General features: G+C 37.9%; 1 protein-coding gene across 3 annotated transcripts in view; it reads left to right on the forward strand.

Moving 5' to 3' along the window:
- Positions 1 to 12,001, forward strand: part of LNPK (lunapark, ER junction formation factor) — a 43,947-nt gene extending 31,946 nt beyond the window's left edge. Inside the window, exons 13-14 of one of the 3 annotated variants that reach the window (XR_008462927.1) lie at positions 6,346 to 6,596; positions 11,350 to 12,001. Coding sequence is in view for 2 of the 3 variants with exons in the window: in XM_054174241.1 (XP_054030216.1) it covers positions 6,346 to 6,533 (188 nt within the window). In the remaining variant the exon portion in view is untranslated. Of the gene's footprint in view, positions 1 to 6,345; positions 7,374 to 11,349 lie in introns of those variants that run through there. The other 2 variants (XM_054174241.1, XM_054174231.1) reach the window with 2 other exon arrangements.
- The last annotated feature ends 748 nt before the right edge of the window (positions 12,002 to 12,749 follow it).

Here is a 12,749-nt window from a genome sequence, read left to right on the forward strand (position 1 = left end):
ATGGTTACATGAGACCAGTGGGGAAGTCCTACCGAACTGTGGGCATCTCTGGGTGTGGTCTGATGCAGGTGTGTTGTAGGGAAAACTTGGTTTCTCTTCCTGTGCCATAGTGTGCTCCTGCTTCACTAATGGTACTATTACTGGTGTGAAGGTAGGACAAATCAAATTCATGAAGCAAAGATGATGCAAATACCATCTTTACTCTCAAATGATCTAATAATCTTTTCAGTGAGTGAAGGATAGGTTAGCAGCTTCTTGACTACTTTTGGATTGTTATAAAAATGATGTCATGTGTTAACCAAGGGTCTTCCAAGTTACTTATTTTCCTCTGTGTTAATGAAATGGGAAAGCCTTTGAGGATGATTATTCAGCTCTTGGAGATCTGTGCCTTAAAGGCTTCTGAGTATTATCTGTAACTGCATGTTCTTAGAGATTTTGGGAGGGAGGTGTGCTGATGAAGCTGTCATTATCATTGAAAGAAATGTTTAGCATATTATGCCTTTGATGGATCTGAGATGCTGAATCAGTTTATAGATAGAAAAAAATGTAAACCCTTAAGAATTAGTGTGAGATTTTTGTTAGGCACTTGATGCAGGAGCAAAAATTCTGGAAAATAATTTTTGGGTTTTTTGAAAGCAGAATTTTATCAAGTATTTCAAGATAAAATATAGGACAAAGAAAACCACTGTGGGGGTTGTACCCCAGTTCTCTTTTCCTACTAGAAAGTGTGGGGTGAAATTTTTCATCACAGATACAAGAAATAACGGATATACTGACTTTCTGTTTTACCTAGCTTAAATATCTGATCTCTCATGAATATTTCATTTTCAGTATGACTAAACCATTCTGTTTTTATAATTAGTAAGCAGCCAGAAATAGAGTATGTGTTCATATTTTACATAACTGGAATCTGAGAAGTGTCTTACAAAAGGCCAGTGTTACCCTGTCTGTTTCTCACTCTTTGTTCGCTGCTTGTGACTTGGACAAAGTAATCTCTTATGAATGAAAAAAATAGAATTTTCAGTAATTTCCCCCCCCCCCATCAGAACCTTACTTTGAAACATAACTGCTTACAGGCAGTTTGGCTTTGTTGATGAATTAACATATTCCTTGACTGCAAGCTTTAGGAATGAAGGTCTCATTGAGCTATAGATAATAGGAAGACTTTTGTTCCTTTTGGCTGCCATAACATGAATGGAAAAAAATCTTTGCTTACTGTTGTAAGTAAATATTAACGTCATGAAACACACTTCACCACAGTGTTGCTGACAGAGATCCAACTCTCACCTGTAACTCTAAACCATAGTGGTATAGCTTGAAGAAACCACAAGCTTTTCTGATACGGGAGTGCTATAAACACAATTCACCAGTCAGCTACTTTTGCTAATGAGTGGGGTGTGAAGCTGAGTCTTTCCAGTTCTGGCGCTCATGCAGCGCAAGCATGTTACACGCGACTCTGGTGGGTAAGAAATCTGAAGAATGACTGTGGGGAGTGCTATTTGCTCTAGACCCTGGATGTGGTGTGTTGTTTTTTTTTTCCCAACACTCTAGAAATAAGGAGTCATCAGCTGTCAGTGTAGACTGTGCAGATCACTGGCACAAATGTTATGCCTCTGTTTAGCAGAGTACCTGGGAAAGTATCAGCATGAAGCAATATACTTAATTTCTTTTCTTACTTGTTTCTTCAATGGCTTAATCTTGACTTCTTTTCATCAAAGACTGGTCTGTTGTCGTAGGTTTTTCTCTTAGAAGTATTAATGTTTGGATCATATTGAGAAAGCTAATAGGAACCTCTTTTATCCTCTTGATTAATTTTGCCTTGTCTATATTTGGTAATATTATGCTGTGTTCTTGATTCAGGTTTAGCTTTTAGCAGTATTTTGCAGGTGGAAATAAAATTTGACTTGCTTCCGTGTTCTGTGGTGAATATGTGGTGCTGATGTTCCAGTCTTCCTTAGATGCTGCCTCTGAACTTCAGATTTCACTGTGGTGGTCAGCACTTTATAAAGACAGCTTCCTGTGTTGTCTAGATGTTAATGGAATTTCTCGACTACCCTGATGAAATATTTTTATGATTTAACAATCCATCACTTTTAAGGATTCTTGGAATACAGGAACTGCTAGTGTGTTTGAAAGGGCATTAATTTAAAAGGCAGATGCAGAAACCTGGTTTGTTGTTCGACAGAAGGGTTCACAGTAATGCTGTTCTCTAAAAATAATGTCATTTTAAGTGCATGCTTATTTATGAGCTCTATCAAAAGTAGAGCTTAGCTTTGGGCAAGTGTTACAGAGGGAGCAGAAACTTTTATCTAGTAGTAAAAGTAGTAGTTTAAGGGCAAAGTATTAAGAAATAAACTTGAGTACTTGTTTTGGTCAGAGTGGTCTGAATTTAGTGTGTAGCATTGTCCTTTTTTTTTTATTTGGTGGTGTTTTGTATGTGTATTTTTGTTGTTTGCTTGCTTTCTGTGGTTTTTTTTGTTGTTTGTATGGGTTTTGTTTGGGTTTGTATTTAAAAAATAAAAATGAGCTAGAGGCTTTTCTTCTTTCTGAGCAAATACGTTCTGCTTTCATAAGACAGCATGAGCCTGTGATATTTTGTGAGCCACTGTTTCTTTTTGGAGATGGAAGTTTCTGCCTGCTGTACTCTTGCCTTATGTCAGCAAATATGGCTAGAATTCAATTTCTCAAGCAGATATGGGTCAACTCACCTTGAGTTTAATGACTTGTTCACAAGATCTTTTGGTTTAAAAATGTGTCGTGTTCCCAGCCTACCAAAGTTTAGTTTTGCTGAATGACATAGCCTGCCTTTTTGCTAGGACATAAAGGGTACAGGAAATCAAATGCTAAGCCATTATCAGACTTCTTTATAAAGGTTTCAAAATAACTTCTGTGGTATTAAAGCCCCAGACTGCTGTGAAACACATGTTCCTTAAAGATATTTCAAACACATGGCACTGTGGGAAAGTCTGTCCTAATGGGGAGCTACAGTAGTGAATAACACTTGTCCTAAAAGTCTTGAAAATGTGCAAGTCTCATGCCTTTCAGTCATTAGTAGAGCTAAGGTTGTGTGTATGTGTTTTGTTTGTTTACACTAAGCACAAGTAAAATAGCTATATTTTAGTGGTGACTATTTTATAACATTGTGAGTTTGAGTAATGGACAACATACACATTCTGCTTAGTAATGATACAGTATTGTGATTTCACATATTGTACAGTGAAATATTCTCTACAAAAAGTGGAGGGTTAGCTGAAAACTTAGTGAGGTACATAATGCTTAGCAGTGTTATGGTCATATGGAGATTATTAATATTCAATAGGTGGAATGATAAAAAATGGCTTTGTTAATAAAAAAAAAATCCTGTGGAAAAGACTAATAAAACCTATTTATTGGTTCAAAATATTTGGTTGTGGAACAGATACCTCACCAGCAGGAACATGTAGCAATTTAAACAATATGAGCAAAAATCCAGAAACAACAAACTAATTTAAACTGAAGGGGAGGAAAAAAAAGAGAACACCACCAGCACCATGCCGGAGGTTGCCCACAAGGGGAGTGAACTCTGTCTAGGGCAACAGACCTTTAACAGATGCTTATAAAAATGATTTTGTAATTACTCACTGATTGTGATACCAATATGGCATGCCTGGGGAGTTAAACAAAACCAAAATGACGTTGACCATGTGAAAGCTAAAGAAATCATAGAACTGTAGAATCAATAAGGTTGGAAGAGACCTCAAAGATCATCAAGTCCAACCTGTTGCCCAAAACCTCAATGACTACTAAACCATGGCTCCAAGTGCCACATCCAGTCCTGCAGGGATGGTGACTCCACCACCTCCCAGGGCAGCCCATCCCAACGGCTAACAACGCTCTGTGAAGAACTTTCTCCTCGCCTTGAGCCTAAACTTCCCCTGGTGCAGCTTGAGACTGTGTCCTCTTGTTTTGGTGCTGGTTGCCTGGGAGAAGAGACCAACCCCCTCCTGGCTACAACCACCTTTCAGGTAGTTGTAGAGAGCAAAAAGGTCTCCCTTGAGCCTCCTCTTCTCCAGGCTAAACAATCCCAGCTCCCTCAGCCTCTCCTCATAGGGCTTGTGCTCAAGGCCTCTCACCAGCCTTGTTGCCATTCTCTGGGCACATGCAAGAGTCTCAATGTCCTTCTTAAATTGAAGGGCCCAGAACTAGACAGTTTCAATTTCTGTTGGCTTCTGCAGCTTTTTGCTAAGGCACATACAGGGTTTATGTCTGAAGGCTTTGTACCTGAAAGCTTTGTAGAAAAGAGGTTGCTGCTCAGGCTTGCAGGGCTTGTTGGCTTTGTAGCTTTACCTGTTTGGAGAGGTTCTTCTGCTGCAATCTTCACAGAAGTGCTCGTTGCTTCTTCCAATAAAACAAAATTCTCAGGGACTCTTGGCTCTCGGGCTGGCAAGACATGTCTGTCTGTTCCTGGGCTTTATAACGCTTACAGTGAGGAGTCTTGCAGTCTTTCTGGGTAAACTGAAGCACAGCTCAGATTCCAAATTGCAAGACAAGCAAAGCTGGTGGATTCTCCCAGGACAATTGCAAGGCCAGGCACTTGCCCTTTGGGCTGGTATTTATAGATTTCCCGAGACAATGATGGCCAATGATAACAAAGATTAAGAGATAAAAACCTGACACTTTGGCCACATTTGGAGAGAACTCATTCTATAGGTTAAAGGCACACACACCTGGCCCACTTGGACCCTAGGGCATGTTCAGACAAGCCTCGGCAATTTGGGCATTTTCCTGAAAAGCCAGACTGGCCTGAAACTCTGTGAATAAGTAATACTTAGGCAATGTTACAAATGAATTGAAAGGACACAAAGTTTTTCTCAAACAAATTCTATACTTTGACTTCAGCTGGAACAGCAGCAATAAAGACTAACTCAGGTCTCCAGGGTTTGTAGCAGAAAAAGGCACAAACTTATTTGTAGAATTTGAGGCTGAAAAGAGAGAAATGAGACAAAAGCGTCAGTTGTGAGATAGATTTAGTACGGGCTGGGGTAGAATGAAGAAGTAAAGAACAGGAAGGGGGAGTTAGAATAGTCTGGTAAGAAACTGGAAACATCAGTTTGGGCTGAGATAGGATTGACCCTCTGACAGATGACTTGGGAGACACCTTGGAACAAGAAGCTAGTGCTGAGTAGCCTGTGATTGAGAAGACAGGGAAGGAAGCTGAATTGGGATGTGAGTGGTCTGGAAACTTAAGATGGAAAATCAAGCCAGAGGAGAAAATGGAGAAATGGCTGCACTGAGCAGTCTGTAGTGGAGCCTGAAACTATCTAGATGTGGAGAAAAGCATTGACTGTGATGTTATGTGGAAAGAGCTATCTTGAGTTCTTGGTGATAAACAGCAGTTGTACCAGCTGTGAATCATGATCTAGAGCAGTGGTCCTAAAACTTTCAGCCCTGCCTGAATGCTATGAATATCAGCTTGAAGCAGTCTGATTATTTTGACACCCAACATGTTTAGATAAATATATTACAAGCATTTGATAAGGTTACCATTTTTGAGCTGTAACTTTGCATCAGTTTTGCACGGTTTGCCTTCACAGTATGCAGTCATCCTGTGTACTGTTGTCTAATGCTAGTCAATAAATAACCTGCTGTTGATGGTATCATTCTATAGTACCTTTGTGTAGTGCAGCACTCCTGTTCAGTTTTTCAGTGTTTATGCTTGTTTCAAAATGTGACTGTCTTGTACTCTACTGAATTCCTGTTGTGAAGACAGAATTTACTTCTTCAGAGAGAGTACTTAGTATTTTGGACTGCTTGCCTATTACAAAACACTCCCACTATGGGTTGAGATATTCCTGGATTTTTTTGCCCTGCACTTCATGTGGGAGGATTGAAAACATGCAGTAATTTTCAGGGACTATTTTGAGGTGTTGAGACCTAGGTTATTCTAATCCCCCCCCCTTTTTTTTTCTGGTTATCTGGTTCCTGATGTTTAGTTTCCACCAAACAGAATGTTTAGGTTTTGTGTACAGATAGAACTCTTAAAGAAAAACTTCCATTACTAAGAAACTGAATCACCACAATGTCTTTCTGATGCTGTCTTGCCTTAATGAACATGCTTAGAAATGGGAATCTGAACCCTTCCATAGTGTTTGTGGTTGGTTGGTTTGGTGTTTTTTCTTCCCTCATTTATTTTACCAGTTTTACCTGTGACACTGTTGTTAGGAAAAAGTAGTTCTTGGCAGTTTGGACTTCATGCAGTGAGTAGCTAAAACCTTTGTGATTGCAGTATGTTGCTTCGTTTGCTTTTCAAGTATTTTAGCTACCTCTTAATTTCTGAAAAAGGCTATTTAATTTTTCTTTTCACAGAATCTGAAGAAGACACAGCCCAGATTGAGGCAAATGAGACAGATAAAACATCAAGTCCTGAGCAGCTAAATGATAAGCTAGCTGAAGAAGTTGAAAAAGAAGCAGAAAATATTTCAACATCCGAAGACTCTGTTTCAGAGTCTATTTCAGCTGAACAAAGTGAAGAATCTTTAATGAAAGCAGAATAAAGTACTTCAAGTGCCTTCTGTAGCTAGTTTTTAGCTTTGTTCATGCCTGTTGTTACTATTCAGGTGAGCTTTTTTAATGGTACAACCTAAAAATCTTGCTTGAGCTTGAACTGCCTGAACTGCCACAGTATGTCAAAGCTATGTGTAAAAGTGTGGGTATTGTAAATTAAGCATGTGTCTTTAAGTTAGCACATAGAATGTGTAGTTGGTTGAAGTTGTAGCCATCATTCAGTTTGCATATTAAAAAAAAAAAAAGCCTTGCTAAGGGTGATGTATAATTTGACATCTCTTTAGCTGTCACACGTGATGAACAATTACTGGCAGCAGCTGACCTAGTAAGTTTGGTCTAGTGAACTTTAAGATACTTTTTAATGCTTCCCTGTTAAAATGAACTGAGTACATTTTTAAATACACAGAAGTTTACAAGCTGAAGTGTCATCTGAAATTTGACTTAAGCTTATGGAAGTGTCATTACAGTGGTGTTAATGTTATTCATTGTCTAACTTTTTGACAGAATTCAGTTAAATTGCACTCAGATAAATGGCATCTCCTTTGGTATTTGCATTGCAGATGAACCAGAGGCACATACATACTCTTTTTTGTGTTTACAGAAGATATAGAAAGTCTTTGCACTTGATTGTACTTGAATACAAAGCACTATTTATACCTGTACAATAATGACAAGATATAAGTGAATTTTGTGCCTTTGTGTGTTTTGTTAAAAGGAAAATAAAGAGATCTAGCAGCATTACTTGCTTTGTGATTCCTAAAACTGAAGAGAATGTGTCTTGCTGTATGCAGCTTTTCTAAAGTTACATTGTGGAAGTTCAGAAGAAATACAACTCTTGCAGAGGAGCACGTCTATATGTAGCTAGGGTGGCTGTGGTGTAGAAATAGATCCCTTAGCAATAGGAGAAGTGCATGTCCATTTGCCAGAACACTTTTCTAACTGTGCCTAAAGTCTGTTGATACTTATTGTTAAAATTATGAGTATTTGCTGCTGGATTACTGAAAAAAAATATAGATATTCAATTGTATGTTTTTTCAAGTTAAGGACATGGGTTATGTCCTGTTGAATGTAACAATTGGAAACCTGGACTAGAGTTTTTCTGGTGCCTGACATTGAGGTACCTAATAGAATCAGACTTTTTTCAGTAGATGATGATCGTGTGTAGCTTCATTTGATTTAGTGGTGGTTCTGATAGAAGTTTTGTGTAATGTTCTCTATATCTTGAAAAACCTCAAACAGTGTGTGGGGTGTTCCTTATATGGCATGTGAATACATGAATTACACTTCAGAAGTTAAGATTAATTTAGCCTGTATGATTTCCTTTTAAAAAGGAGTATCTTAAGTGTCAGGCTTTTTGCAGTTTTGGGTACTTTTGCAGTATGTGGGTACTACCATGACAAGCAACCATTGAGTTGTTAATGTATATACCATATATTAAATTAAGAATAGATCTATTGATATTGGAGATGTATATTAAAGAGTTTTGTGTTAGCCTGGAAGATGTCTGTTTTCAGATGTGGTTTTTTTTGTCAAGGAGATTGGTGGTACTTAGGTTGCTGGGAAACAGTCTTTTTGAAAGGAGACTCAGCATCTAGTAATGGGTAGGATGTTATTTCTCCCAACATTCTTAAATGTGACATTAGCAACTTTCTACAGGAATGATTGGTACTTTCTGTTTAATGTCACTGAAGGATCAAATATAGACAGCCCAATGTGAAGACAAATATTTGTTAGAATGTGAAAACCTAGCATTATGAGACTGAAGACCACCTAGGATTTTTGAAAAGGGGAAGTGTAAGTTAGTTTTCCTGAACATACTGAAAAAAATGAGTATCATAGCAGTCTTTCCCATTAATTGCTTCAGAAGGCTTGAAGATGATGTTGAGGAGTAGATATCTACTTTTAACTTTCTAATTTTTCCTGGTTTTAAAGCTGCTGTAATAAATGAGGATAGAGGGCTAATTAATTTGCAAGTGAGCTCAGTCTCAAGGAGATACGTATGACAATAATAGTATCTAGGCTTTCCTCAATTTACAGTAAGCATTCATATGCTACTCCTGCCAAGTATATATGGCCCAGTCCTGGTATGGATATGAGATTCTGTTTCTGCTGCAATTACTTTTTGGCTCTGTCTGCTGCTGGTGTGGCAATAGTAAAAGACACCTGTTCAACAGGAATTGATTCAAAATCCAAACATATCTGTCAGTGAACAGCAGTAGCTACACTTACTCATGTCTTTGTAACCCCTTAAAACTTGGAAGTAGGAGTTTTTAGAGCAAAAAGGTACAGCAGCTGTCAGTGATACTTAATCCAGTTGCAAACTGGCTCTCAAAAGATGAAGAGAGAGAATGAAGAAAGGGGGAAAATACAACAAATGCTCTAGTTTTTGTTGTCTTATGATTTCCAAATACATGCCTGAATATTTTTGTTTCCCCCCCTCCAAAATGTACTTAAGTCTGGTCCTGTCAAAATATTGCTTCTGAGAACTGTTACACAAACCCCCTTATCACCTGTCAGATCAAGTTTTTAAGAGAGAAAGAGAACTCAAAGATTTTTTTGTTTTGTTTTAAATGTAGCATGGTTTGACTATTACTATGTGGCAGTACATACCCCAGGCTAATACCATGTTTGTATGCCATAAATAATAAGGATGTAATTGACAGCAAATACTGGAGAAGCTTGTTTGGTGTTTAGAATTAATTCTAAAATTATAGTTAATGGTAGTGGATAAGTACGAGGGTTCAGTTCATTGTTCAACAGTTGTCTGCAGTTAGACTCAAACCTTAATCAACATGAAGTCTGAATGTGTTCTGTAGAAGAAAAATGGGTGTAAAGAAAGTTCTTAAAAATAAGCTGTTTCTGGAGTGAGGTCTGTTAGGTCTTCTACAATGAAGAAGACTATATGTGGGGTAAGCAATGGCCTTTCTGTGAATATTTCACTAGAACAGTAACTTTGAATACAGTCGCTTTTCATCTGTGAGGGCAAATAATTTGACCAGTTTGAGTGGTCTCAAGCAACATTTTTGGGCTCTTATTTCCTTCCATGTCTTGTGGTTTGATAATTTAAAAAAAAAAAAAAGTAAAAAAAATTTCCTAGTATCTCCAAGAAGTTCTTTCCTACCCAGTCATGTGGTTAAAAGTGGTTAGATCTTAGTGTCTCATGTTTCAGTTTCTGTAACTGAAAATGCAAACCTGTCCGGATTTATGGTATAGTGAGCATATGTTTGCAGTCAGAGGAAGCTGTATAGAAGTCATATTCCTAACAAATAGCTTAAGAAAAGTCTGCAAATACACTGAGTACATAAACACAAGGGAGAAAGTAATATATATTTATTTTTTTTTTGTGAATGGAAGTTTGAAAAATTCAAGTGGTTGGTACAAATAACTTTGCAGGAGGAATTAGGTTTCAAATTAAATTTAAGAATAAGAGGACAATAGCAGCTTGCCCAGTGAGCAGTGGATGCTTTGTAATGATGTGCCTTTTCTGTTAAAGAATGTATTAAAAACTAGGATCTGTGTGATTAGCTCATGGAAGAGATTTTTGGCTGTTACCCAAATATTTTCATTCACTGAAGGGAAAGCATTCGAGAAACTTAATTACTGATCTGTAGCAGTTTTCCTGTCTTCCAGTGTGTGGTCTTTAGGTGGAGTTCACGTGTCCTAAGTTATTGGAAGGTGATGAATTACAACCTTCTCTTCTGATGCTAGTGTTCCTAGGGGACTGATTGGCATAGGGTTGTTGGCCTCCAGGTCTTGGCATGTAGTAACACATCACAGCTTCTGTCAGAGGACAAACTGTAAATTTCCTTCAGAAGCGTGCCATACCTGAGATTTGTATCTGCTAGTCTGAAATTGATTCCTGCCCTGAATTCTGCTTCTTTGGCGGAAAAAAATGGCATCCTGAGTAGGTGGGAATTTCTCAGCACTTGGTCTTTACTGGAGGTTTGCTTGCACAACAAATACACTTAAGTTTTAATAGCTTTTAACAACAGAAACTGTTCCCCTGCAGCACTTAAAAAAAATAAATAAATTGAGTTGTCCTTAAAGATCATGAATCTCAAGGAATTTGACTTATCTTCACATTGCTTTTGATTTGTGAAGCTCTCTCAGGTCCTGTCAGGTCACATTCAATCTTTTCTCTGCAAGAGTAGGATCTAGAGAGGTGTATGATGGGCAGGATAGAGAGAAGGGCTTTAAAATGAAACATATTGATTATACAATAATTTGCTCCTGGGCCATGGGGTTTTGAGATTCAAGCAAACACTTCTAAGATTCTTGATAGATTATCTAACTTGGCAACAGTGCAAAATCTAAAGCACTGAATCATAATATAACCCTTTCAAGGTTGCATAAAATCAATTTGATCACGATTTAATTTTTGCATAGGAGGAGGGCTCCTGACCAGTTCTTGTAATGCTAGTGATTTCTGACACTAGTTAGTGGGGAGCAAACTACTTCAGAACTGGTTCTGTACCCAGCATTGCACTGCTAGAACTTTCAGTAAAAAATTAGCAATGCTTTTCAGGAGGCCTTTGTGAGCTGTTGCCACAGTAAAATGATGTATTCTTCTTCTATTGTGTGACAAGAATAATTGTCACAAGGGAGATTGCAGCTGCCAGAGAGAAATACATGCAGCAAAATCCTGAACTAATCAGATATAGGAGGAAACAAGGGGTGCAGACGCTGGAGATCTGGCAATTTTGGATGTTCGATTTGTAAATTCAAATTCAAGTCTAAATTTGTAACTTATATTGAAATAATTCTTTCTCTCTTTCTCTCTCCTTTTTGCTGCCTAAATGAAAATAGAGATGCTGGATTTGTAGAAAACTCAAGAAACAAAGGCCTTCCAGCTTTCCTGAAATGGTCTGCCCTATAATTCCTTGCATCGCTTCAAAGAGCTCTACTAAGTTGATGAAACTTAATTTTTACCTTGTCAGCAGACAGAAAAACATTTTATAAAAGCACAGAAAAAATGCACTTTAAGAAAACTATTTAAATGATGTTTTAGAAGATATGTGAAAGCTGATATTTCTTAAGTTAACATTTGTATATGTATCTTGTATGTTTTGTATACTGAACTTTTATTTAAACAGGAGATCCTGTCCATTTATAATTTCTCATTGTTTTAATAGCCTTGTTGCTACATTAGTGAAGTGTGTGTGTGTTTTAGGTACTTTTGAATAGCATCTTTAATCAGAAGTATTATTTTAATCCTAGCTATGGCCTTCACTGGAAGTTTTATCACCTGCAGCTGAAACTCAAGTTAAAATCAATGGCAAAGATGTTAATTAGTGTAAATTCTTAGGGTCTAATGGACTTCATGATATGGCTGTCTGAGCTTTTCTGTTTGTAACGGAGATGATAATTGAACTTGTATTTAATTTCTCTTGAAATCTGGTATTTTACAAAATTAAGTAAATTCTAGGGTGTGAAATTAGATTATATAGGTTGAACTACATATGCTGTCTTTGTAGTGTTTGTGGTTGCTTGAGGAAAACTTATTCTGAGAAAGCTATTGAATATTTGCCTGATCCAGATAATGATGGCTAGGATGAGTCAGACTGCTCTTTGGATAGCAGTGATTTGTGGTTTTAGATGATGATTCTGTGCTATCTGTACTCAACTTGGATTTCATAGCTGATTTAAAAAAAAAAAAGGGGGAGGGGAGGGGAGGACTTTTTAATTTTTCCAGGGAGCCTGGTATGTTACCAAAACAAGGATGAGGGTGCCCCAGATTCTTCAGTGCACCCCCAAGCTGGACTGGCATAAGTAGGAAAAGTTGTTCAAGGTTGAGTAGGTTCTGATAAGACCCATTTATCTGTGCTACAACCAATTGCAAGGAGAACTGGCTCATGGCATGGACCAGCTAGCCACCTTCAAAGGTCAGGCTGGCATATGACTACAAAATTTTGTGTGCTCACTGAAGTAGATGCATGAAAAACCTGCCTAGACTCAGTGAGGGGGTGGGGGTGGGGAAAGGCAGCTTCAGAGAGAACTGTGAAGTTGTGAAGATGCCGACTTTGACCTGTGATTCCACAGACATTGCAAGGTGGGTATTACAGGTTTATTGTGTCTAAATGGTGATTTATGTCCTTATTCCTACATTATTGTCCACAAGGTACTGCCTTGTGTCACAGACCTGTATTACCTGTTTTTTTCAGACTGTTTCATTTTCATTAGTACAGCTGCTTTAGCTTGTGATCAGT

The sequence above is a fragment of the Dryobates pubescens genome, chromosome 2 (assembly GCF_014839835.1).
Source record: "Dryobates pubescens isolate bDryPub1 chromosome 2, bDryPub1.pri, whole genome shotgun sequence".
Taxonomy (NCBI): domain Eukaryota; kingdom Metazoa; phylum Chordata; class Aves; order Piciformes; family Picidae; genus Dryobates; species Dryobates pubescens.